Source organism: Desmodus rotundus, chromosome 13 (assembly GCF_022682495.2).
Source record: "Desmodus rotundus isolate HL8 chromosome 13, HLdesRot8A.1, whole genome shotgun sequence".
NCBI lineage: Eukaryota > Metazoa > Chordata > Mammalia > Chiroptera > Phyllostomidae > Desmodus > Desmodus rotundus.
This window is the reverse complement of record NC_071399.1, coordinates 86,884,928-86,912,596: the sequence shown is the minus strand read 5'-3', so window position 1 is coordinate 86,912,596 and position 27,669 is coordinate 86,884,928. Positions and strand designations below refer to the sequence as shown.

Sequence of the window (27,669 nt, the reverse complement as noted above, 5' to 3'; positions counted from 1 at the left end):
CCAGGCCTGCGCGTTTCCGGGGCGGGGCTAACAGCCGCGACTGAGGCACCGTCTGCTCGGGGTCGCCTCCTGCCTTTGTTTTCACAGTAGACCGACCTCACGTGCCACTTCTGACCAGTTCCATGCCTTTAAAAGCGAAGCCTCTCTCTTTCTACCATGAATAGAAAATGGCGCCCATTTCAGATTGTGAGCTTATTGGCTTTTATCCCTGCTCAGTTATGTTAGGTTTCTCCTTAAAAATCTGTGGGTAGTTTACATTCCATTATCAGAGTCCCCAAAAAGTTTCCATGCTGACCTTTAAAAGAACTTTTAATACTGACTCAAGAGAAAGACATCTTAAAATTATATGTCCAATTCACATCAGTAAAGTGTTAAAGTAGTTTTCAGGTTTTCATTTATCTGTGGTAGGAAAGCACAAACTTTCAGAAGTGGGCAATGGATTAATTGATTCTCCCTTTTTAGAGCTCCCTCCCGTTTACAGGCTGAGGAGTCTAACACTCGCTGCTGCCCACACGTCCACCCTGTGCAGCCCCCAGGTGCTTCCCTTCCGGAGCTCACCAAAGGGACGCCCCGCTGAACTCGCTTTTCCAGAAAGAGCCGGGAAGGTCTCCAAAGAGGGCCTGGAGCGCAGCGAGAGTCGCCCCAGACAAGTCGGAGACTGGCTCAGTCACCTGCTTCCCTCGCACTCCACCTCCTCCTCCGGCAGGTGAGGGCGCCGACTCGCCCTTCACACACGCCCACCCGTTTTTCTCCATCGGTGTTAAGAACACGTGAAGTGGCCATCTTTCCACTCAGGTGATCCCAGAAGATCGCCGATGCCCATCACAGCTAGAACTGAAAGGTGGTGGTTTTCTTCAATAATCAGCAAAACAACAGATTCCAAGGAATTTCAGTGGCGTCGGCACTTGGCCTCAAAGCTTTTACTGTCTCTTCACTGAAAACAGGCAAGTAACCGCTCATTTCAGTTCAGCCCACTGAACTGAACACACGGTAAGACTTTGTGACAGGAGTCATGGCTGTCACCAGCGGGGAGAAAATAACGTAAACGACCCTCGGAGCAGCGGCCGGCAGGCAGCAGGGTGCCCGGGCACGTCTCCCACGCCCCGGCTCCCACTGGCGCCTGTCCCCCCTCTCCTCCGAGTGGACGGGCGAGGGGTCCGATGCTTCCTCTGTTCCGGCTGTGGGTGGGACATCTGTTTTGAAAGAGAGAGTGGCTGGGCTACATTTCAGAGAGGTCACAGTTGACAACATAGACAAAAGCAGCAGATTGAAAAAGAATCTGATATAATTAATGAAGTAATGACATTACTGAGATTAAATAAACACAAATGAATTTCTAGGTTTTCACATTAGCTTGAATTTTGAAACATTAAAATGAAATGAAAGCTGCAAGCTGTTCACTGGTTTTCAAAATGCATTCTTAAGTTTATTGGTAAGATATAGACTTCTAAATAGATGCAAAAGCACTTATGTGTTTACCAACTCAACTATGTGGTTTCTGTCTCAGATTGAAGAGATTTTTCCCCACGTTTCAGGATGACTGTAGAGGAAAATAATTTGTGCTTGGCTGTTGTGGCCATTACTGGTCAGGACGCCTCCTAAGAGTAAAAGTAAAAGCTTGATTTCATAAAAACGTACTGGACTCATACTGCGTCAAATGCTTCAACATGCTCTGAGGCAAACAGAAAAACCTTTCTAGAATAAAGGTACTAATTCTTATCTAAAGTAATTCTCTTAGAATTTAAATGCAGTATCAGTAGTTCCATAAATATTTAATGTTCTTGATTAAAATACTCTTTTTAGGGAAAAAAATTGTTGAATATACAAATAAGGAATAATTTCGTAAAAGGTACGAAGGAAGGTATCCCAAGGAGCGATGCCGTCTTGACAGTGGACAGGCGGTCGGCCGCCCGGGCTGTAAACCTGTGCTGTTTCAGGCAGCAGCGCGCGGGGGCAGCCACGTCCCGTCGGGGCAGCTCCGCCGCGCGTGCCCGCCCGAAACCGGCCCCCGTGGCATTTCCACAGCCCACGAGGCTCGGCCCGGGGGGGGGGGGCCACCCCACGGCAGGCAGAACAGTGAGGAGGGCGTCTGCTGTGCGCACTGAGCAACCTCAGGCTTCCGAGACGGTCCTGTTCTGGGAAGTTCTATTCAATTTCCCTCTGCACTTCGCAGAGTTATTTGAAATGAAACCATTGCGATATTACCTGAACCTTTTTTGTACATAACTTTTAAGTTAATTTGTTGTTTCATATTCAAAGGGTCCATAGGTCTTACAACGAACTCCGTTTCAGTGGAGGTTAGGATTCTTTTGAAAGTTCGCCGGACACCCACCGTCTGACCCTCACTGCCTCCACCGCCGCGTGGCAGCGGCTTTCCCGCCAGGGGCGCGCTGCCCTCCCTCAGCCTTCGTGCCCGGAGGGCGATGCCAGTGCGTGGGGGCTAAAGCGGGTGACTGGACTGACCGAAATCTGAGCAGAATCGTCCCTAAGAACACACCGCTCAGAATGGTAACTCTAAGAACACGGAGACGAGACCGTTCTCGTGACGATACAGCTGCTCTGGCTGCACGTCGCGCTGATGTGCTACACAAGGCGTGAGGAAAACAGCTCCGGCGGGGACGCCCAGGCTGCGCGAGCCCCCGCCCGCCCACGGCCCTGCCTGGTCGCGGCCCTGCGTGGGCGCGGCACGCGCGCAGATAGCTCCTGCCCGGAACGCCCGTCAGCCTCAAGCCTAAAGTGGGTAGGAACTGATTTTTCTTATTCAAACAATTCTTTGGTCATGGACAAACTGAAAGTTTTGAATTTTTTTTTCATTAGGATCCTAGAACAACGTTTCTTTTTTTAATCTTTAAAAAAAGGAAGAAGAGCAAAAAAAACCCAGCTGGCTTAATTGAAGTGGAATTTAAACCGAAAAGGTCCGCCTGAGCTGAAGGGGTTGAAGCCCTGCCACGAGTTCCAGCTCCGGTGGAAAGGGCTGCCGCCGCCGCCCTGCTGACTCTCGGCGTCCAGGGGGTCTTCTCCGTCGTCAAACTTCTTCCTCATCTCTGTGAAAGAAACGGCGGTCAGCCCGGGTGTACGAGAGAAACGCCGGTCACAGAGAAGGGGGTGAGGGCCGGGGCGGGAAATGGCACCACGGGAACTGCGGCCGCCTACATCTTCTCTCCAAAAACAGTGAAAAACTGGGGGCAGAGACCTCTCACAGGCTCACGCTGCTGGCCCGGCAGCCCTGGCACCTTCTCACCCCGGCGTGAAGTCGGCCAGGCTCAGCGCCACCGGGCCTGGGCTTTCTAGTGCCCGCCGCGTCTGGGTGGCCCGAGGACCCTCAGACGGGGGACAGTGGGGCCGCCTCTGGGGCCGGGCCTGTCGGTCGGAGGAAAGGCCCCGATGAGCCGGAGCCCGGCGCCGGCAAGTGTGAGGAGGGAGCCAGCTGACATCCTCAGAGATGAGGAAAACTATTTTCACCCTTCAAACAAGAGCAGGGGCTAAGGAAAAGGAACCGGGAACAAAACAACTCTCAGCAATTAAAAATGCGCCGCTTTTCTCCACGCGGGCCTTTGTAACGGCCGGGCCTGGCCCGCCCCGCAGCCCCCGGCTCGGCTCCAGGGCACCCGGCTGCGCACAGTGCGAGTAAGAGGGCAGGGCCGTTCACGGGATGCTGCCGCCCCTACCGGCTCAGTAAGTGCGCTGCTGTCTCCATTACTGGGCTCCACGTTACGGGAGAGCAAAGGATCATTTCACTTCAACTTCACAGCACAGGTGTTCAAACAAGATTTGTCCAATGGGCACAAACTTGACTTCCTTCTACTTCACTGAATTTGTGCTGCTCCCACTGACGTGGGATGACACAAAAAGCAGTAGGTATTAGCTTAATATTAAATTCTCCCTGGAAATGTCAAAATATTGTTAAATATTCCCTAAATTCTTAGCTGCCTCACTCTTATCTTCCAGGCCACTTTCCTGGGTGGTAAGAGAGCATCTGCGGCACCCAGCGAACGCCTGATGGAGGCAACTCCCCTCCCAGGGCTGCACGTCCCAGCCTGGTGTCTGGTTCCCTAATCAAGACCCTGGAAGCTCGGTGTAAAGGATTCATCCCGGACCTCTGAAGCTGGAAGGGACCTGAGAGATCCCCCTCACTGTTGTGCTTTCACATCGCAGGTAGGAAAAAAAAAAAACCGGGGAGAAATGTCAAACGCAGGCCTTTTGAAGCCACATCTCTGTCTGCCCAGCACACTGCAAACCTGTGGCCCCCGAGTCGGACTGGGGCAGACATGAACTGCGTTTCTGAGACTGCAGGGCCGGGCCGCTCTCCAGCCCCTGCCTACTGTCCACTCTGGCGCCACCTCAACCACGGGCCAAGGGAGAGGGAGGCTCAGTCGCCAGTCACCGACTGGGCCACTTGAAGAGAAGAGAAGGCACTAAAGGGGGGTGATACCTGGATCAGAGAGGACCTCTTTAGCAGCCGCAATGTCAATGAATTTCTTCTCAGCTTTTTTCTTCTCTTCTTCATTCTGGAAATTATCTGGGTGCCACTGCATTGCTAGTTTTCTGTATGCTTTAATGATCTCTTGTTTTTTGGCATTTCTGAGGGGTATTAAAATTAATAATCATTAGTTAAGAATCAATCATCCAACACTTCTGGATTAGCTTACCTAATAGAAACGTAGAAACAAGTCCTTAAAAGGCGGATGTTTGTTCAGGGAAAGGTGGTCTTACATAACAGCACACGTTGAGTATATGCAGTGTCTCCTAGTACCTGCAAGTTGATTCTTGAAATGCCACTGCATTTATAGGCCTAGAGAAGTTTTCTTTTCCCCATCCTCTCCCCACTCTTTACCTTTAGGACCTAGTTATGCTACAGTGTCAGACCTCTGTCACCAACCTGCTTCCCCATTATCGCACTACTATTCTCTGTCAAATTCAGAATAACCTGAAGATGTTAGACTGTTATGGTTAATCTACGACTGACATTATCTAAGGAAAGGAAATGAATCCAAGAGAGAAATGAGGAAGAACGATTAGCTTTAAAACAGTTGATTAAAAATAACAATGCAAATTTTAATTACTCACCTTTTTACTCCCAAGATTTTATAATAATCTCTTTTCTGGGACTGTTTCAACAGCCTTTGTGCTTTCTCCAGACCTTCCCGAATCTGCTGGTCATTTTCATTGTGCTCCTGAGCAGTTTCGTAGTCCTGGATAGCTGTCAAAATATGTTTAAGAAAATTCTGTAAAAAGGAATTACAATTTATAACCTTCACTTATCCTCCAAAGTAACACTGACGTCACTATCCCCAACCCCTTCACTCTTTTGCTGTTACTGCCAAGAGCCTAAGAAGTAACTCCACAATTAAGGCTGAATTTAGCAGCTTATTGCTCCCAGCCAATAAAATTCACTGCTGTTTGTTTACTTACTTACCCTCCCACATTATCTTCCCCATACCTTTTGGCCTTTTAGGTGTTTTAACAGCAGCACTTTATACAAAGCACTCTTACCGTCATGCAGGCTAAAGTGACTATTACACAGGAAAACAGTGACAAAGAAAATCTGCATGGAAGGCTACGGGTCTAGAGCTCAGAAGGACCAGAGGCTTAGAAAGAGGGGCAAGGGGAGCCATCGGCCCTCAGAAGCACTGATTCACCTGCAGGTTTCAGCACACACGGGCTGGCTGGTTTCTTGTGTCAGTCAAACTAGAAAACTACATATGCCTGGTAGGTCTGGGGATTCTGGTAACAGTGCACACTGTGTCCTTTATTTCAGATATGTGGAATCTGGGTGCTTCATGTGATGCAGGGGAGAGGAAGCACAGCAGGCTCTACAGATACCATCACCCTTAAAAAGGTACACTGGCACCTGGGAGGTTGGGTTTCAGTGTAAGGAGGTTGACGAACATTCTCTGGTCAGACAGGCTTACCGCGCCTAAACTATTTTTATAAACAATGTGGTTTATGCTAAAGGCCATCATTCCTCGGGAAGTCTGGAATTTTGCAGTAAGGCAGAAGGCACATCCCTCCCCAGCCCCCAGGAACAGCCCAGGCCCTGGGTCTCTGACAGGTTTCCCTGGTGGAGAACACTTCACACTCGCTTCGGGATCAGCTTGTTCTGTATGATTCCAGAGATCCACACTCAGAATCTTTGCCCTGATGTCCTCTGAATTCTGCCCATGAGCCTTGTCCCTTGGTGCCCAGTCACCGGAGTACACCTCAGCCCTGAGTCCCCTGTGTCCTCCCACTGAGTCACCAAATCTGGGGCTGGGCTCGGGAGGCTCTGACACAAGCTCCTCTCAGTGTTCTCCCTGGGCAGACTCCCCAAACAACAGACCCCTGGTTTCCACTTCTACTTGTTACAGAACGCACGTCAGTGGGGGAACGCTATCTGCCTGGATGGCACACCTGAGCAATGGTCTTAGCAACAGCTAATCCTGGAAGGGGTTAACCCCGCGGCAAGGTTAAAATGAGAAAGATCTAAGAATATGATCAACAAGTTTATAAGCCTGTACCACACAGAAAAAGCAACACTACCTCTGGCCCACAGGGCAGATGCTTTAAGCTTTTATTCTAATCCCTGCCTCAATGCATTGATATTGAGTATTAATATGAAACATTAAATATTACTGTCACCCAGTCCACAGTGACATCCTAAAATGTCTTTCCAATTCAGTATACAAATCCATCATAAGCAGTAGTGAGGTTTAACTGCAATCAATACCCATAGTGTTTGATATCACAACCTAGTAAGGAAATGTCTTTTCAAGGAATTTCATACAAAGGGAAATGTTTCACTCTGTGCTGTTTTGCTACTTATGCAAACTCTACATTAAAACATGTCTGCATTCTTCAATGTTCACAGTATCTCCCCCAAAGTAGTCTTTCATATCCTATCTTTCATTAAAACTTAAGGCAGATACATTTTTGCCAAAACAGGGAAAAAAATAGGTTGTTTCCTAAATTCACATGATTATAGGTAGGCAGGCAATTAATCAAAAACTTAATATGGATGATATAAGACTTCCCATGGATATAAGCTTAGAGATAGATCATTTTAAATTATATGTCAGATTCTACTTGCCAAGAGAATCTTCAAAAAAAAAATGCCACCCAGTTATGTTTACCCCATACCATAATGAGCAGCTGTGAGAAGTAGAACAAGCCAGAAATACTAGAGTCCCAAGTGAATAGCGTATGACAGTACATACTAGCCAATGCACTTTCTAATCTCTAAATCCAAAAACCTCCCTCCCAAGTTGTTCTTCCATATTCTCCTCACTCAGTTCTTAAGGAGCAAAGCAAACCACCAGACCAGGAATGCAGACAGTGAGCACAGGCATCTGCCTGCCCTCCAGCCCACTATCCCACCAAAGTGGCAAAACCAAAAAATAGTAACATAACCATGGCAGCACTGAAACCAGCAGACCAGAAATTTTGGTAAGTTTCTGGAAGAAAGAAAACAAGTGGGATTATATTACTAATGAATAAACCTAAGTAGAAAGAACCGCAATCCAAATGCACATTGAAAGAGGCCCTAGCAAATTTGGAGGCCATTCTGTTCGGCCAAGGACTGTTTTGTGAGCAAGAGTAGCTTTAAGGCACCCATCAGGACGGTCCCTTGGATGAGTAAAGGGTGGCTGGGCAGGCTCTCCCCTTTCATGTGGAGCAGCTATGGCATTAACCCCTCCCAGGCCCGAGAACCAGCCTCAGCAGAGTGGAGGATGTGCATCTAGAGGGCCCCTCATGGCCGCTGGGACCAGGAAGAGATGCAGAATCAGCCCACAGGCCCTCAAGGCAGACCTCCGCAACAGACCTAGAACAAACTGGGGAAGCAGTTCCATCCACAACATAGTACCCTGAAGGGCTGCGGCTGGTAAGTAAAGTAAAACGAGTTCTACCCTACTCACTTGGCAGCTGGACAAGAAGGCAAAGCCCTGTAGAGGAAGCCTTCCTGTGGCTAGACTCAACCCCCCAGTCCAGAGAAGCATTTGGAAGACATCTGCACAGTTATAAATGACCCCTCACTCATTTCACCAATCATTAGCAGATCCCTAGTCAGCTGCTCTTCCAAAAGAATGTAACTACTTCTCACCATTTCCACAGTTACCGGTATAATGGAAGTGCATCATTAACACACCTGAATGGCTGTAATAGCTTCATAGCAGCTCTCCTCAGCTTCCCCCTCACCCGCGCCCCACTCCCCTGAAAGTCTATTCTCAGCACAGGGACTCTGGAGAGCCTCTGAAAGATCAAGTCATACCTCCAGTGTAAATACGCCCCTGGAACACCCACTTTCTCATCCTGGATATCATGTAAAACAAGACAAATGGGTGCAGGGGGAGAGCTGCGCTTTCAGCAAAACAATTCAGAGGAACTGCAGGAAGGCTGCTAATACTAGCTGTGAATCCAAAACGAGAAGCTAACAGTGAGAAAGGCCCAATGGCAAGAGATCACAGAACATGCCAACAAGGTGCGCTTTCTGTGAGTGTGGGTGCACCCTGAAGCGACAGCCTGCACCCTCCGCCCATTACAAGAACCTCGGAATCTAGAGCAGCTGTAGTGGGGAGATGGCAGAGGCCTTACAGGGGGAAGATGGGTAAAGAAGGGACCACGATGAGCAAGAACAGCTGACAGCCCTGGGCAGCACATCTCCGGGAACTCGGCAACTACAGGCTCTCCAAAGGTGAGGGGCTCACCCTGCCGTGCCAAAGAGATACCCCTTTTGTTGTAGCAAAGGAAGTGGGCAGAGGGGCAGCAGGACTGGCAGCAGACGACCTCCTGGACACGGTTTGGTTCAGAGGAGCAGAGAGGGCAGTGCTATACAGAAAGGCCATTCTAGCAGGAAGCAGAATGTCTGTGGAAACAGTGAAGCAGAGAGCATTGCGATGGTTAACTACAGAGGCTGCCGTGTGCCCAGCCGACCCCCCACAAGCCCCCAGAGGACTAGGAAAGGCTACTGCACATCATTCTGTAAGGAGGAGTGTTTTTATATGGTACAGCATCTTTTTAAAGTAGAACAACATGAGCACCAAAACTTACCTGATGAACATGCATCAGAACAGCAGCCAGAGAATACATGAACATCCTGAGCCAACATTATGGTACGCATACTCAAAATTTAATTCAGTCACCCCTATTGAGGGTAATCACTAAGCAGAGTAAGAACTCAGCAAAGAGAAAGTGAGATGAGACAAGGAGGATTTAAAAAGGTGAGTGGTCACAACTCCAGAAGAATAAGTTCAACACAATAAAAACTCTCGTTGCCCTGGTGGTTATGGCTCAGTTGGTTAGAGCATCATCCTATAACCAAAAGGTTACAAGTTCAATTCCCAGTCATAGCACATGCCTAGGGTGCGGGTTCGATCCCTGGTCTGAGCACACACAATCCTGTCTGGGTGTGTTCAGTCCCCGGTCCTGGTGCGTACGATCGCCGCTCTTGGCGTACTTGGGAGGCAACCAATCGATGTTTCTCTCTCGCCCTTCCTCTCTGCCTAAAAGCAATGAAAAGGTATCCTTGGGAGAGGATTAAAAATAAACTCATAGAAATGAAGGTGAAATGAGAAGGTACACAGTGAGAAGAATATGGAAAAAAAAAAAAGGACCCAACAAAATGAAATGGAAATAGTGAGTTTAAAAGGACTAGAGAGAAAAACTGTAGCTACAGATGACACCCAAAGGGAATACAGCCTACACATAACTGGATCATGGAAGCAGAAAACTGATAGAACAGAACAATCCAGACTAAGAGAACTTTGCTAAAATAAAAGATAAATATATTCAAAGGCACACCAGGTGCCTGGGCAAACAGGATGAGAACGACCGACACGGAAACGTGCCCGAGTGTGAGTAACTCACTCGAAAGAAAGGGCTCTTTGGGAGGCCAGCCTAAAACCCAACTCGTGGCTCCGGATTTTCCACAGCAATATTCAGTGCCCACAAAGAATGGAGTACTAAGTAAAATACACAGAACATTTGTGAACCAAGGACTGTATTATCTAGCCAAGCCGTCCTTGAAGAACACAAGGTACAAAGAGCTTTGAACAGAGAAGAAATCAGCGAAAAATTTTCCCAGGAGCCCCTCGAGAGAACTCCTATGGGATGAACCCACCAAGAACAGTGTAGAGAAACCACACTGAGTGTATTTAATGCAGAAGGCAAAACGAAACACTGAAGTTTGGTGCCAATGGAGAATGGATGCCCTGACGAAGCAGAAGGGCTATGCTAACAAAAACTGGGAGATGAGGTAGTTCACCGATTCCCCCAATTACAGCTGAAGCAATCAGGAAGCATCATCACCCACTGAGAAGTCGAAGGCAAGCACTAGACAGAAATTCATGAACACGCACTACGTGGTAGAGGAAAAGTAAGGAAGGAAGGGGCATGCTGGTGTTCTTCACTGTAGGAAACAAATAGATACTGCCCAAAGGAAGAGGGCGAAGTTAATGAAACTATGAAAATAACCAAGAAGAAAAGCATAAACCTTCCTATATATTGAAATAGTGCACAAAACAGGGCAGGCCAAATAGCAAAATTTCTCAGCAAAACAATGCCAGATTTCTGTCACGTCAATAAATGTAAATGTATTTTAAGGATTAACTCACCTATTTAAAATCCTTAAAACTCATGAAGTCAGCCATTTTAGGTAGAATAAGGAGGAGGAGAAAACAGTAATAAATTACAAGAAATGAAAGTGGTAAAAATGTTTTTTGATCACAGTGTTATAACACTAGAAATTAATGTCAGAAAATAAAAGGAGTTTCACACCTAAAAATGTTTTAATTCACCAGCAACTCTTAAAGAAGAAATCTAAATAAAACCTTTATTTCACAGGCTGGCCCTTCATCCAGAAAAAGCACTGTTTGGCTCCTGTCCTCGGAGTTACGGACATTACTTGTAATACTAAAATAACAGCTGCGTCAAACAGCGTTAACGCAGCAGTCCTGGGTTCGCCTAGAAGCCCGGTATCCCATACGATACTGTTTGTATAGAAAAGTTAATGCAAGTTCCAAACTCCTGTCCTGAAAATGAGCATAAAGGAAGCCATTTACTTAAAAATGTCCTCGCAACCCTGTACTAAGCATTTTCTAAGCAACATCTTATTTGTCACAATTCTGAGATACATGCTCTTTTTTATAAATTAGAACTCATTATATTTGTTTTTAAACTACAAAAATATTTTAATGTACTTGACATTGCACTAAGAAGGCTCATAATTTGATTCATGTATAACATTGGATGTGAATCATTCCTATCAAACTGAATCGTTTTACTCAGGGTATGTTTGTGTGGGTGCCTTTTATGAAATAGTTTTTTAAGATCTCTGGGTTTTAATATAAACCTTGTTCACAATGCATTTTATACTTAATTGTTTACATAATATATACTATGGGGAATACATATTTATGCATAAACACAAATATTATATATGACTGCATTTTCTAGAATAATAGCAGTGTCACCAAACTGAAGAAAATTCCATATACGGGTGCTCCTCACTTACAGTGGGGTTACACCCCAATAAACCCACTGTGAATTTAAAATGTCATAAGCAGATATGCATGTCACATCCTAACCTACGGAACACTATGGCCTGGCCTCCCCTGAACATGCTCAGAACACTCACGTCCACTAGCCTGTACTTGGGCAACAGCAACATCTGTTCCTATTCCTGTCTTACAGACAGGGAGAGTAAAGCGTAATGGGCGAAGCTGACTGAGACCACACAGAAGTAACTGGCATACTCCAAGGACAACAGACAAATGGCCAACAAGTATATGAAAAGGTGCCCAATATCAACATGAGGGAAACACAAATCAAAACCACAATGAGGTATCACTTCACACTCTTAAGAATGGCCTGTATGAAAAAAAAAAACAAAAATGGAAAACTCCATGTGTTGGCGAGGATGTGGAAATACTGGAACCCTTGCAATGCTGCCAATGGGAATCATGATAAAAAGTCAGTGTAGAGGCTCCTCAAAAACTACTAAACCAGAAATACAGTAGGGCACAGCAACCCCACTTCCGCATACGAATCCAGGAGAATTTAAAGGAGAGTCTTGCGTAGGTAGGTATTTGTACGCTCGTGTTCAGCGGAGCTCTACTCATGACAGACAAAAGGTGGGAGTGTGTCCATCAACAGATACTCGGCACACACAGACAAATCACACACACACAGTGGGATACTCCTCAGCCTTAAAAAGGAAGGAAATCCCAACACAAACAACAGCATGGATGAACCTTGAGGACATTACGCTGAGTGACATAAGCCAGCCACAAAAAAAACCATTCTGTATCGCTCCACTTCTAAGACCTACGTAGAGTCGTCAGCTTCATAGACACAGAAGACAAAGTGGTGGCTGCCAGGGCCTGGGAGGTGGGAGAAAGGGGGAAAGGCAGAAGTTTCCTGGGTACCGAGTTTGGTAGGCATGGAATTCAGTTTTGCAAGATGAAAGCCCTGGAGATGGGTTGCACAGCAGTGTGAATATACTTAAATACCCTTTATGTATATTTCACCACAATTAAAAATAAATGGCAAAACCAGCCTCAAATCAGGACTAATTCTAAATTCCATACTCTTTTCACTATGCCCTTATTGTCTGACGACATTCGTTCACTCAGCAAATACATGCGTGCCTGCCTACGAGCCAGGCCCGAGTGCCAAAGATGTATCAGTAACACAGACACGGGTCCCCACGTACCATAAGTTCTAGCCAATATAACTGCTTACGTCATAAGGACACTTGAATCACCCTGTGTTCAAAGGAACTCTGCCAACTGTTCAGTATTGCTTCAGTGTCAGTTTGCTCCTCCCAAAAACTATTAAAAGGAATCATAGGGCTGAAGAGCCGCCTCAGCGGCACCCCCGCACAACCATCTCACTCTCTGCTTGCTTCTGGGAGTGGAATCCCCTAGTATCTTCCCGAACAATCCTACTGTATGCCCCAAACCAATAAACCTCCATGTTCCATGATGCACCCTAATCTAAGCATATTTTTCTTTATTCATCACATACCTACTATCACTTTACACTGCCGATTTTTAAAAAGGTAAAAGGAGTAACAATATGGAAAGCCTTTAGAGTTTAACTCAGGATTTCAACATATTATTATTTAGTCTAGTTGAGTATGATTATTACATCATTTACTAAACCTCTGATTCAAATCCAAACAAGTCAAGTCCTACCTCTCAGTTTCAACTACACAGGCTTCCTTCCTCTCTAGCCCCCAAATTTAAAGACCTAGCAACCCATTCTCACTCCAGGACGTTGCTTAATTTCCATACTTGTGACTCAACCAACCATTTTACTCTGTAGAACCATTCATTCAGAAATATTCCCAGTGTATAATCTAAGCCCTCCTCCCAAAGACGAAGAATAAACTCCTATTTAAAAGAAATTTTTAAAGGAAAAAACACTTCAAAGACATCTATTAAATTAGTATTCAGCATCTTTTCTTCAGTTAAGCTGTGAAGTTTTCCTTAAAAAAGTCAATTTGACATTCACAAAGGCATCATTCCAATTATATTCAGCAGCCTACAAGATTTAACCTTTTTTAACAGCTAAGTTTTTTTTTGTTTTGCGGCGTCTCTGATTTCACAGCTAGAGCCGAGGGTTTGCATACAGATGACAGACAACGGCGCCTTCGATGGAGTGCTCCCAAAGCTAAGGGAAGGCCCATGGCGAGCATGTCCATCTCACCGAGCAGGCACAGTAGCTCGAAGGTGAAAAGAACAGGTAATCTGCGGGCTCCTCCATGCAGATTACCTGCTTTATTGAAGCGTTTTCATGAATATTAAAGCTTATCATACTGATTGCATATGTTTCAAGCCTCAATCAGACTTCAAAGACTATACTATAAAAATGCCCCACAAATAGTAATGACCAGAGTTACTGTCACTCCCAGGAAACCACTTAGGGGCAAGATTCTTTCCAAATTGTGAAAAGCAGAAAAAAAGTGAATGATCAGTTTGCCTTAAAAAAAAAGTACCATAAAGTGTACCATAATACACCTTAATTAAAAGTGTAGTTACCTCCTTTTTAAAATAGGTTTTATTATGTTATAGATGCATTCTTACTGCATTTAAAATTTTATCCATGATTACACTTACGCCTATTTTTGCATGACATTAAAATATAATATTTTAATGGCCATACTCTTATTAAATATTCAGTACCTAATTGAAAAAGCAAATAAGAGTACCACAAATTGAGTTTCACCAGAAAAATATGTTTTCAATTTAAAATGATGTACCTGATTTGAAATGAAAACTTTGCAATAAGGGCAATAAGGTTTACTTCTTTGAAAAACTATCCCACTTAAATGTTGATAGCATGTTGTCACATGAAAAAGGTCTAGCTTTCAAAACATGTATATTACTGTATATGCCCTAGCTACCTTGCAAAAACAGGTCACTGCCATTATTCACGGTCCTTACAACATCTAACGGAAAACTCTTTCTGTGACTTCAACTTGAATAGCATAGGATAAGCAACTACCCTAATTGCTTAGGGGTCACAGAACATTTTGTATTTAGGAATATATGACATAAGTATGTATGCAGTATGTATAATGTATACCATATATGCATATGTATATTCTAGTATATAGAATAAAAATAGTATGTATAGAAAAAGTCTGAAAGATATAAATTCAAAATTAACAGTGATTACAACTGGATGATATTATCAATAATTTAAATCTTCTATTTTGTTACTTTTTGAGTTTGTCTAAAAGAAGCACTAAAATTTTTATTTTTAAGTGCCACTGAACTGGTTTCAACAAAATTTTTTCCTTAGATGGTATACCTTTCAAGTTCTACTAAGGAAGAATAACTATGAAGTTCCTGCCATTTTTCTAAAATTATCAACATTTCCTGGTATCTGGTAAACTTGGTCCAAACAACAGGATTTTAAACATGCTAATTTTCGTACACATCAGCTTTCAGACACTGAGGAGCCCACTCCCTGTAGACTTACCTTCGTCGTACATTTCTTCTATTAAATAGGCCTCTGCCCGATCTTTCAGAGCGCTCACATTGTCGGGCTCCACCTGTAGAACTTCAGAACACACTCGAATAGCTTCAACAGGCTTTGCGTCCTAAAAGTAAATGCGAGAAGGTGGTTTCTGGTCTCCATTTCTTATGTTCAGTTTTTACATTTCCAGTAATAATGAAGTGATTTCTGGGAATGGGTCAACTGTTACCTTAGAAAAGCAGTGGCAAATCCTTTCTTTTGAACGAATTGTATATTCTGTAACACCAGGCTCTAATTGCATGACGGACTCATATTTGCTGGTTGCATCTGTGTATCTATCAAATGAGTAAGTCAGGATGAGTAACAAATTCTGTTTCCAAGCCAGAGGAAAAACCCTCTGTTCTTCACTTTATGTTGCTTAATCAGTTTACCTGAATGAGCACGTGCTTCCAACTTACTAAGCTACAGTGGCAAGAAACATACTATCTGCAATTAAGAGTTAGGAGATAAAACACGTGACCACCGAAAATGATAAATCAGAGCATACCTGTGAGTATCCATCAAGCCACCTGATGAATTCCTTTACAGAAAATGCTCATGATTTTGACATTGAGTAAAACTCATTCAAGTCTGACTTCCATGGAGCATGTTCAGCAAAACAGAAATAAAGTTTTATGTTTTGGACACTAAACTTTCATGAAATAATGGAGCCCATCACATACATGCTGTTTTATATAATGAATGTTAGTGTTCACCACTAAGTACACTTCCTCGCAGAAGGAACCTGTTTAAATTCCTATCTATACTAGCTCTTAGGAACAACAACAACAAAAAACCTATTTCAGCATTTTAAAAACTATTGAAAAGTAACAGTCATGTTATACACTAAGTTACTTTCCTCAGTAATACCAAACTAAAAGATATCGTGGCACATTATTCCCCAAGTGCTGCAGTCTTCAATTTTAAATGCTAATGTGTTTTCCACGATAGTAGAACAACTGCAGGAAACTGCACAGAGTATGTGAGACCTCGCTTTACTTCTTACAACCACATGTGAAATGACAATTAGCTCAAATTAGAGTTCAATTAGAAAAATACTAAAAAAAAAAACCTTGCTTCTGGGAAGGTGGGATAAATGTACTTTACCAATTTGTCTAGCTAGGTACAAATAAATATCCTAGACATTAAATATTTTTTAAAATGTGGGAAGACTCAGGAAGGGAAAGAAGGCAGACCAGCCAGAGACCTGGACCTGAGGGCAAACAGTTTGGTAAGCTCCCTACGTTTCTTTTCTGCCTCCTATACCCCAGTCTTAGACCTGAGGGAGCCAGCAACCCAGAAACGCCAATGGGTGCACACACGTACACACACGTGTACACACCCCCCCCCCCCAAAAGCCTTCTGTCCCAAGCCAGAAGACATGGAAAGGGCAGCTTAGCAAGACAGAAACCTTTTATTTTTTTGAATCCTCAACCAAGGACAAGCTTACTGATTTTAGACAGAGGGGATGGGAGAGAGAGAAAGAGGGAAAGAAATATTGAGGTGAGAAACATCGACTGGGTGCCTCCCAACCATCCCAGGATGGAACCCACAACCTTTCAGTTTGTGGGATGACACTCCAACCAAGCCATACAGGCCACAGCAAGGCAGAAGGCTTTAGACAATAATGGCTGGACTCCAGCCAAACTCCAGAGGAAATTACGGCCCCACGCCGACCACGGTGAGCAGGTTACCCGGGAGAGCCTGGACTTCTCTCCTGCTTGGGCTGCAGTGACGGGGGCACCCACATGAGGTGGGGTCTGAGAAGGCCAGGCAGGGAGCCAGGACCTTCTGCCACAGCTGAAAACGAGTCCCCAAACTCTCACCTGCACCAAGCAGTACCAAGGAGCCCCTCGCACCTCGAACACTGATGAAGGCTGAGTAGGAAACTTCTACCTCCACCTGCCCCACACCATTTTGCTGGAGCAATGTCCAAAAACCCCAGCCAAAACAAGATTTATGTATAAAAACATTCTTATAAAATGAAAATGGCCAGGGTTCCATTAAAACCCACTCATCATACCAAGGGACAGATCTCAAACTGAGTAAGACAAACTCCAGCACCAAGAGGGCAGACGTGTCACAAATACCTGACAGCTTGACAGCGGCATGACAAAAGCAGCAAAGACAAACACACTTAAACAAGCAAAAATGCCTCAACAAAGACAGAAACTCTCAACAAAGAAAAAGTAGACATACAAGAATAACCGAACAGAATTTTTAGAACTGAAGAACAGAAAAACCAAAATTAACAAGCTCCCTGAATGTGCTCAATAGCTGGCGGAAGGAGACAGGAAACAATCAGTGAATTGGAACAAGGACCAAACCTTAACAGAGAGAAAATAAACTGACAAAAATGAACAAGCCCAGGAGCCTGTGGGGCTAAAACAAAGAATTAACATTTGTATCAACCAGGGTCTAAGAAGCCAGTACAGAGAGGGAAGGGCTGAAAAAGTACTCTGAAATCTATCAGCTGGAAACTTCCCAAATTTGACAAGATATAAACCTACATATACTAGAAACTAAATAACTCTCAAAAGGATAAACATAAGAAAATGCAGAGACACACATATTTAAACTTACTAAAGATAAGGAAAACAATTCTTGTAAGCAGTCAGAGAAAAATACTTATTTTTAGGAGCAAACAATTAAAACTGACAATGTATTTCTCTGCAGGAATCATGGAGGCCAGAAAGAAGTACAGTATTTCTTAGGGGCTGTAACAAAAGAACTGTTAACTCCGAATCCTACACGGCAGAGGAATCTCTGTATACTCTTACATATCTCCATCGCTCTACAGACCACATTACCTTTTACTAACCAATTTATACGTCTGTCTCCCTCACTACGCTGTAAGCCTCTTAAGACCAAAAACCATAGTCATGCATTTCTGCAACCCCGGTACGCAGTCAGTACCTGACAAAGGAGACACTCAATAAACATCTGGTGAAACAGAAATAAGTCTGGTAAGAAGACTATGCAGCTACTATTATCTATACTGTGGCTTGTTTTTACAATGTGCAGTTGTGGTAGTTATATTAAGTGCTATCTACGATACTCCATCCTCCACTGCTACGAGTAACAGCAAGCAGTTGATGAGGGAATGCTAGCTAGCCTGGACAAGCATATTCTTACCTGCCCTCTCTGATGAGCTCTTCCGCTGACTCGATCAGCTTATTGAGTTTCTTTACTTGTTTGTAGTGTGCGAAACACCTTTTATGATCCTGGTCAAGTTTAAGACATTCACGAACTTCACTGTTCATGTGTTTAAAAAGAGGAAAATATTCCAAGTCAAAAAAATCAATGAGTACTTTTCCAAATTAAATACATATTAAATAAAAAGTATTATTTTTTGTTTGTAATGATGAAAACATACTGGGGTTTAATATTTTACCATATATTTACATTTGGTATTGTACCATGCCCACACTTACTAATTCAAATTAAATGATTTAAATAGAGTTACACATTAAATGCTTCATGTTGCTTCTACAAATATAATATCGATCTTTAATATGCATAACTCATGAAAATTGTATAGAAGTAAAATAACTTAAAATGTATAAATAGACAATAGGATATAAACACAAAATATATAAACAGATAATAAAAAACAAAAGGTCTTAACCACAATTTTATTACTTTAAAATTAAAAATAAAATGGGATTATTATCTTAGTGCCACAATAAAAAGATGAGACGTGTGTCACTAGAACTGACCTGAGGGACAGTTCGTGGTCTCCAAGTTGATAGTACAGTGTGCTGATTTTATAAAAAGCCTCGGTATTGTCATTCTTCAATTTTGATGCAGCTTTTAAGTCACTTATCGCTTTCCTAGGTTCCCCTTCTTTTATAAAACATTCAGCTCGAAGTTCCCGCAGCTCGGCATCCCAAACACAGACCTTGAAAAACAAAAGAACTAGACTTTAAGAAAGAAACAGTAAATTATGCACATGTATACTTGCATCTCACATATTTCACCTACTTATTTATCAACACAAAACATCCTCAGTTAGTGTGGTAACTTCTATATGGTAAATAGCATTTTTTTAATTGTTGTTCAAGTAGTTTTCTGCCTTTTCCCCCCACCCTTCCCCCACCACTCCAGCCCTCCCCACCTCCCTCCCATTTCCACCACCCCCTTGTTATTGTCCATGTGTCCTTTATAATTGTTCCTGCAAACCCTTCTCCCTTTTCCCCTATAACCCCCTCTCCTCTCCCCTCTGGTCACTGTCAGCCTGTTCTCAATTTCAGTATCTCTGGTTCTATTTTGTGTGCTTGTTCATTTTGTTGATTAGGTTCCTGTTAAAGGTGAGATCAGATGGTGTTTGATCATCGCTGCCTGGCTTATTTCACTTAGCATAATGCTCTCCAGTTCCATCCATGCTATCGCAAAGGGTAGGAGCTCCTTCTTTCTGCTGCATAGAATTCCATTGTGTAAATGTACCATAGTTTTTTGATCCACTCATTTGCTGATGGGCACTTAGGTTGCTTCCAGCACTTGGCTATAGTAAATTATGCTGCTATGAACATTGGGGTGCATAGGTTCTTTAGGATTGGTGTTTCAGGGTTCTTAGGATATAATCCTAGCAGTGGAATTACTGGGTCAAAAGGCAGTTCCATTTTTAGTTTTTTGAGGAAATTCCATACTGTTTTTATACGGTAAATAGTATTTAAAAATCTGATAAAATAGATGTGACAAAAATAATTAGATGTAATAAAATAATTCCTCCATGAATACTGTAAATAAATTCTAAAGGGGAAGGGATATATATACCAACAAAACCCTTTCCTACCTCTTTCAATTATATAACTAAAACTTTAAAAATAAGGACACGTGGCATTTACTGTCAGAAGGCTGTTCTCAGTGAAGCATCTTTGAGTTTGAAGAGAATATTAAGTACAATCGGACTTTTGTACTTAACAATTCTAATTTCTAGTATCAAAAAATAAAATCTAGGTTCTCAATTTGCAAAATATTTTTACTCTACTAATAACTAAAGAAATTCTCTTTAGTAAATGTCATCTCCTTGAAATTAAACCTTCGTATCACAAAAAGAAAAAAGGGGAAAACAATGTGAGAAGGTTGAGGCTTCATCATCTCCACTTTATTGAAAAGTTTACAATGTTTAATAAATGCACAGGTATTCCTCAAAACGTAAACCAAAAAGCTCACCAATGAGGCCTGTGGAAGTATGAAAACTCGTTTCTTAGAGTTGTTCTGGATTCATGTCAACTTCTCACATATATATTAAAAGGTCAAAATCAATATTGGACATAAATATAATGGACAATAAGTTAGGTCAAAATGAATAGTCTAAATGCTGCAAGCTAAAAATTGTAACTATTTTTCCTTAACAAAGCATTTACAAAATAATTTAGTAAAATGTGAATTCCACTGGGTCACATCACAATTTCCTCTGAAAATTATCAAAGTGCCCATTCTACACACATCACGAGTTTACTGCCAAGATTAAAGGAAACTATGTATGAAAGTGCTGTGAGAATGATGAATAAAACTGAATGATGATGGCTTTCATTTGAACTGTAGTAGACTTCCTTCTGAAACCACTTGTCACTAAGGCCTTCAAGGCGAGGCAACCGCAGACTGCTTTCCCAACCTAGAACCGCCTGGGTCCCAGCAGCTCTTTACCTGCCTTCCCACGACACCTTCTACTCTAAACAAACACTCCTCTGTTCTCCCAAGACACTGTTTTTCCTTTTTCTTAACCAGCTTTCATCTTCTACCCCATTATTTAATCTCTAGAGTTTTCTACACCCCCCAAAAAATGTAAAATCAAACAGAACTACCAAAGCAAGCAATGTGTAAAAATATGTAACTCCCATTCCACAGCACATATATTACATTTACTGAAAACGTCAGTTCCAAATTTTGTTCTAGATAAACACCATCTTTTCACCTAAGAGCTAAAAGACTAGGACCAGTCTGATTTTATCCTATCTAGGTTTCCTGTGGTACATAACATATCAAAGTGTATAATCATGCCTTATCGTAAAAAAGCAGTATATATTAGGCTTGTCAGTTGCAGTATCTGGTAAACTCACCTCTAAAATCTTATCCAGGAAGGTTATAGCAGCAATATAATCTGAGTTTTCAAAAGCATCAAGGGCATGTGCACGCAAACGCTGCATTTCCTCAGATTTTATAAGTTGGGATTGGGCTTCCTTTTCTTCATTTTCACTTGGATTAGATTTGAGCTATAAGAATAATAAACAGGGTTTTCAGTCTCTTAACACTAATACTCATAATATACACAGTGATCTGACCATTCCCAATAATTAAGTTCATTGGGAGAAAAGGGTGGAGACACAGGCAAAACTGGGCTTGTCCATTGATTTGCTCCTGGTGCTACCACTGTGGGAAACAACAGCAAAGGCACCTTCCGCCATCACGGGCCGCAGGAGGGAGCAGTGCAGCTGCAATCTGAAGACCTGTCCCACGCTTACAGGAAAGCGCACGTGTTTAGGGATGTGAAGGGTAGAGAAGAACGAAGTGAGAAGGACAGCACCTTTCTCAACTTCTTACGTGTAACTCTAAAGAAAATAACTTGGGCTTTATGTACTTTGCCTTCTAGTTATATTTCTAAGTATTTTAAGTATAAAATAATTTTACCAGAATAATGAAAAACACAGGGAAACTGAAAAAGGATTTTTTAGAGGTTATAAGACAGAAAATGATTTGATGTCAGAGGGGCTACAGTATAATAAGGAAGGAAGAATTTACAGGGAAAAATGAGAGTAATACCATTATTTTAAAGGCTTATGATATGGTTTTAAGAGATTTATAGTTTGTCTTTTTAACATTAAGTATAATTTATACACCAAAAATGCACTCATTTTGAGTGTGCGGTTCTATGATTTTTAACAAACTTACACAACCATCATCACAGTTTTCGACAGTTTCTGTCGCCCCAGTGAGACCTGTGCCTACTCATAGCTCGCCCCCACCCCGGCCTGGTTGCGTGCACAGTGACTCAGGCGGTGCCTCCCTCCAGGTGGAAAAAAGTAAGCGCAATGGCTCAGAAAATTGAGTGCCTCTATTAAAAGCTACTGGCTTTTTTTTTTTTGGAACTTTTTCTTTAGGATTACGGTTTATAGATAATAATTCCTGAAATCTAATATTCTTATTAAGATGGGAATTGTAGTTGATAATTTTCAATTTTGGGTGTGGTACAGACAATAGTAGATTATTTCTAGAAATATCTCTTTAAATTGACCGATCGTACTGCTTCCCCTTTAAGTAGATTCATGTTTTTAAAACACCCCATATATCCACCTGGTAGGGGAAAGCACTCCAGATGAAACACCTTAAGATTACCATCACTTGGTAGGGGCTCTGCAGTTCTCCATTTGTTTTTAGGATACCCTGGGTATCCTGTTTGTCTGTACGACCCCTGGCTTTTGAAGGAACAGACAAGTCTAAGTAGTCCCAGGTAGGTAGGAGGGACTTGGTCACCTCAGCTTGCTCACGGGGTGGACTATCCCTGCATGACTGAGTTACCCAGCGAAAGGGAGTTGTGTTAGGGCCATGGAATGCTTGTCTGTGACTGTTTCATCATCTTTGGGCTGGTCTTGGGTACCTCTGGCAGACCGCAGTGGAAGGAGTGCGAATGTGTGTGGGCTGCAGTCTGCTTTCAGTAAAAGTAGAAGTTTACTGACAACTGGTTTTCTGTATGTACACCAGCGCTCCCTTTTGGACAGAGTGTGCTGTAATGAATTAGGGACTGCCTCTTCGGATGGAATGCGCATCTTCTTTGAAACGTGAGCGACCCTTCTCTGCCACACGGTTTTTCTTGTTGGAGGGTGAGGGAGCGGACAGCCCTCGAGGCTGAGGATGGTGGCTAGGCCTCACTCCACGCTCAGACAATGGGAGCAGGAAAGGGGGTGAGTGCAGGTCACCTGGGCCTCTTTGAGACTGGGAGGCAGCTAGGAAGGGAGGGAAGGGATCCTTCTCAGGAGGTAAAGGAATGGGAGAAACAAGATAAAGACTGACTGACAACCTGGAGCGTTTACAAGAGGGTTAAGTGAGATGAAGGTTTTCACTCTCACTACAAGGCTGCGGACTCCTCCCAGCTGCCCTCTTAAGTTCCAGGGCGTTCACATGTAGGGGTTGGACCCTGCTGGTGTTTCCCTCCAGCCTTGTTCCGTGTTCCTTGATGTCTCTGCTCTTCTTTACCGTTTTACATTTCTGACCCTTCCAGCCAAACCTCTAACCATGACAATAGTTTATTTCTTATTTCTTACCATTTACTGTGGTCACTGAGCTTTCAGATCAAAACCCTAATAGCTATGGGATGAGGGCCGGGGGAGAGAGGCAAGCCATTCACTCATCTGCTCTAAATAAACCCCCATTTCTGAGACCTCAAATGAAAACAGTGGATTGGTAGTTGTAGAGGGAAGACTTCTAAGATGGCCCAAATGATCCCCACCTCCTGGAATTCATGCCTTTGTATGATCCCCTCCCCTTGAGTATGGGAAGAAACTGTAACTCCTTTTAACAAACAGAATATGACAAAGGTGAAAGGACATTGCTTCCTTAACTGGGTACAAAACACTGTGACTTCCATCTTGAGAGATTGGTATCTTCCCCCTCCTTCCCCTCCTCTCTGTCAACCTTTACCTCCTCACTTGTCCACTCTACTGACTCAAGCTCCCATGCAGTGAGATGCTTCATGGGGAGGTCCACATAAGAGGGAACCAAAGGGAGACTCTGGCCAACAGTTCAAAAAAATGAGGCCTCAGTCTAACAGCTCGGGAGGAACTAACTCCTGCCAACACCCAAGTGAGTCTGGAAGCAGTTCCTCCCCTGCCGAACCTCCAGATTACACTGCAGCCCTGTCTGACACCTCGACTGTGGCCTGTGGGAGACCCTGGAGCAAAGGGTCCAGCTACACCTGCCCAGGTTCCTGACCCCACAAACTGTAAGATCATAAATGCGTGTTGCTGTAAGCTGCTAACTTTGGGCAATTTGTTACGCAGAAATAGATGACTAAAGAAATAGTTTTACTGTCTCTCAAAAGCCAGGTTGTGAATATTTTGAAAGAGATTTTACATTATTAATGCTTTAAAATAAAGTCTAAATGGAAAAAGGCTAAACCCAAATCCTGCCTTTAACACTTATTATCTATGTATTATCGACATTTTCTTCACCAATCAAAAGGATAATACTACCTACACCCTGAGGACTAGAGACTTGCTCAGCTGACATCTATCTCTAACTTCTCATAAAAGACAAAACAGAGACAGTGCACTATGTAAATTGAGTTAGGATTATATATTTATTCCACAGACTGTACCTACCATCTATTAAAATGGTTCTTTGATGGCAGCCACTAAATATTAATTTAGGAACTGTGATTCTTACATACACAAATGAAGTGATTTTTCCCTTTTAGCTATAAAATTATTATTAAATATCTTCCGCTGTGGCTGGTGTGGCTCAGTGGATTGAGAGCCATCCTGTGAACCGAAAGGTCACTGGTTCGATTCCCAGTCAGGCCACATGCCTGGGTTGCAGGCCAGGTCCCCAGTTGGGGGCGTGCAAGAGGCAATCGATCATGTATCTCTCACACATCGATGTTTCTCTTCCTCCCCTTCTCCCTCCTTTCTCCTCTCTCTAAAACTAAATAAAAAATCTTTTAATAAAATGTCTTCCTATAAAATACAAATCTAATATGTTCACTCAGAACAACATGTTCACAGAACCAAATACAAATTGAACTTACCACTTTTTTAAAATCATCTTCTGCTTCATCAAGTTTTCCTTGTTTCAGTAATAAGTGACCTCTCTGTAATCTCGCCTAGGACAAGAAAAAAAAAAAGGATGTTCTGAGAACAATGCATTTCTAAATTTTTTTAAACACAAAGAATAAAACTAAGCTAATGAAGTATTAAATGAAATCTTTATTTTCCAATGCTTATTTGACTTGGCACTTTAAGAATACTTCCTGGAATCAATGAATATGTATAATTTTTGATAAAGTATACTTCCTTAAAAAGACTTTTTGCTATACCCAAAAAACTTGAAAACGTGTCCACACAAAATCTTGTATGTGAATGTTCAGGGCAAGAGCAAGAAAGCGGAAACAAACAACCCAAACTGCCGTCAACTGATAACTCAATTAGCACACGTGATGTGTCCGCGAAGTGGGATCACTGTCCAGCCATAAAGAGGAATGAAGTGCTGAAACATGGTACAGCAGGAACCTTGAAGAGTGAAAAAAAGACACAAGAGGCCACATATTTTATGACTTCACTTATGTGAAATATATAAAACCCAGAGAAAAATAAGTGGTTGCCAGGGGCTAGAGAAAATATGGGAAGGGCTCTTAATGAGTACAGGGTTTCTTTTTGAGTAAAAAATGTGCTGGAACTAGACAGCAGTGATACTTCCACGACCCTGAGAATATATGGATCGTGACCAACTTATGACGGTTCAACTTACAATTTTTCAACTCTGCAATGGTGCAAAAGTGATACGCATTATTCGAAACTGCACTTTGATTTCTGAATTTTGATCTTTTCCCAGGATAGCAACACGTGGTACAATACTCTCCCGTGATTCGGAGGAGCAGCAATGAGCTGCTGCTCCCAGCTAGCCGACAATCGAGAGGGTAAACCACCAGTACCCTGCAGTGTGCAGTGTTGCTGATGTTTTGGGCACTGTGCTTTGTGTTCTGCATCCCATCATGGCCCCAAAATGCCCGCCTGTGAGCCCGTGTGTTTTCAGCAGGCGCATCAATGGTGAGCAACCATACAACCCTTCTGTCTTCCACGTTCCTTATTCAGTAAAATACATGAGATGGATTTAAGACCCAAAACCATAAAACTCCTACAAGAAAACATAGGCAGTAAACTGACATCGCTCTTAGCAATAATTTTTTGGGTATGTCTCCTCAAGCAAGAGAAAAGAAAACAATAAACAAATGGAACTACATCGAACTTAAAAGCTTCTGCACAGCAAAGGAAACCATCATCAAAATATAAAACAACCTACTGAAGGGGAGATATTCTAAGAGATTTATATCCAAAATACGTAAGGAACTCAAACAACTTCTCCAAAAAGGATATACAGATGGTCAACCATACGAAAAGATGCTCAACATCATTAATCATCAGGAAACACAAATTAAAATCCCAATGAGATAGCACCTCACACCTGTCAGAATGGCCGTCATCCATAAATCAATAAGCAAGTGATAGTGAGGACGTGAAAAGAAGGAAACCCTCGTGCACTGTTGGTGGGATAGTAAAATGGTGCATCCGCTATGGAAAACAGTATAAAGACAACTACCATATGACCCAGCAATTCCACATTTAGTGTTTATCTGAAGAAATCCAAAACACTATTTTGAAAATACATGCACCCCTACATTCATTGCATCATTATTTACAATAGCCAAGATATGGAAGCAGCGTAAGTGTCCACTGATGGATGAATAGACAAAGAAGATTGGTACTTATTTATATATGCATTGGAGTATTACTCCGCCATAAAAAAGAATGAAATACTGCCATCTGTGACAACCTCAGTGGACCTAGAGGGTATCATGTTAAGTGGAAAAAGTCAGAAAAAGACAAATACTATTTGATTTCACTGATAGGGGAATCTAAAAAAACAAAACAAACAAAACAAACGCATAGATACAGAGAACAAATTCATGGCTGCCAGATGGGAGGGTGTTCAGGGGAAGGGTGAAAAGGTGAAAGGGATTAAGAAGTAGAAATTGCCAGTTATAAAATCATGGGGTATAGCATAGGGAATAGAGTAAATAATACTGTAACAACCAAGTAAGGTATCAGATGGGTACCAGACTTATTGGGGTGAACCCTGTGTAAGGAATATAAATGTCCCATGACTATGCTGTGCACCTGAAACTAATATAATACGTAATATAATATTGTACATCAGCTGTAATTGAAAAATTTACAAAGCATTTAAAGAGAGAAACCACATAGATATTCCACTACAACTTATACATTATTTTATAATTCATAAAATTTCCCTAGTCCTCTGTTGAGTGCATCAAGACACATAAAAAGCAATACTAAAGCTACTTCAACCAGCTAATAGCTACTATAATACTAGGATAATGAGCTATTTAACCTTTGTGAAAGGTTGTGCTTAGCTCTGTAAAGTAATAAAGAAAATTAGATACTTGGGAATTCCATCTTGAAATAATAGTAATATTTCAAACCAAACATTCACCCATATCTAATTAGTTATCTCAAATTCTTTTTGGAATATGGCAGGATATAATCAATAAATGAGTTAAATTAATTTTGAAACCATCTAATTGGTCCTGTTATTTTAAGCCGTTACACTGACCTACCAACCCTCCACTTATGAAGCCTACATGTTGGTTTCAGGGGAGAATTCTGTTGAAGCTAGCAGTATCCTCACCACAAACCACTGCTTAGCTGAGTTACCCCCTTTTCTTTCTTGTTTGGGCTACAGACTAATTGTTGTTAGTTACAACTGTTGTTAGTTACTGGACAGCCTCTTAATTTAACAGCCACTTAGTCAACTTATTTATCAGCCTTACTTCTTGCCCTACACTCCAACCTCTACACAGAGGTCTTTCTAAAAGACAAATGAACATCACCATTCACCATTAAGATTCTAAAAATTATCTAATGCACCCACTGTTCC

The 27,669-nt window shown here is 42.5% G+C and overlaps 1 protein-coding gene and 1 long non-coding RNA gene across 2 annotated transcripts in view; one reads left to right on the top strand and one right to left on the bottom strand.

Annotated features, from left to right (window-relative positions):
* Positions 1-558: 558 nt before the first annotated feature.
* The window catches only part of DNAJC3 (DnaJ heat shock protein family (Hsp40) member C3), a 46,245-nt gene continuing 19,134 nt past the window's right edge, over positions 559-27,669 (bottom strand). The window contains exons 4-12 of the mRNA XM_053916411.1: positions 24,743-24,817; positions 21,063-21,215; positions 18,717-18,898; positions 18,133-18,252; positions 15,188-15,293; positions 14,962-15,082; positions 5,068-5,200; positions 4,433-4,581; positions 559-3,044 (exon numbers count right to left, since the gene is read on the bottom strand). Of these exons, the coding sequence (XP_053772386.1) occupies positions 2,887-3,044; positions 4,433-4,581; positions 5,068-5,200; positions 14,962-15,082; positions 15,188-15,293; positions 18,133-18,252; positions 18,717-18,898; positions 21,063-21,215; positions 24,743-24,817 (1,197 nt within the window). The 3' untranslated portion in view covers positions 559-2,886. The remainder of the gene's footprint in view (positions 3,045-4,432; positions 4,582-5,067; positions 5,201-14,961; positions 15,083-15,187; positions 15,294-18,132; positions 18,253-18,716; positions 18,899-21,062; positions 21,216-24,742; positions 24,818-27,669) is intronic.
* LOC128779829 (uncharacterized) lies at positions 3,041-5,839 on the top strand. The gene is made up of 3 exons (XR_008425902.1): positions 3,041-3,854; positions 3,949-4,155; positions 5,759-5,839. It is a non-coding gene; the product is annotated as an uncharacterized lncRNA (long non-coding RNA).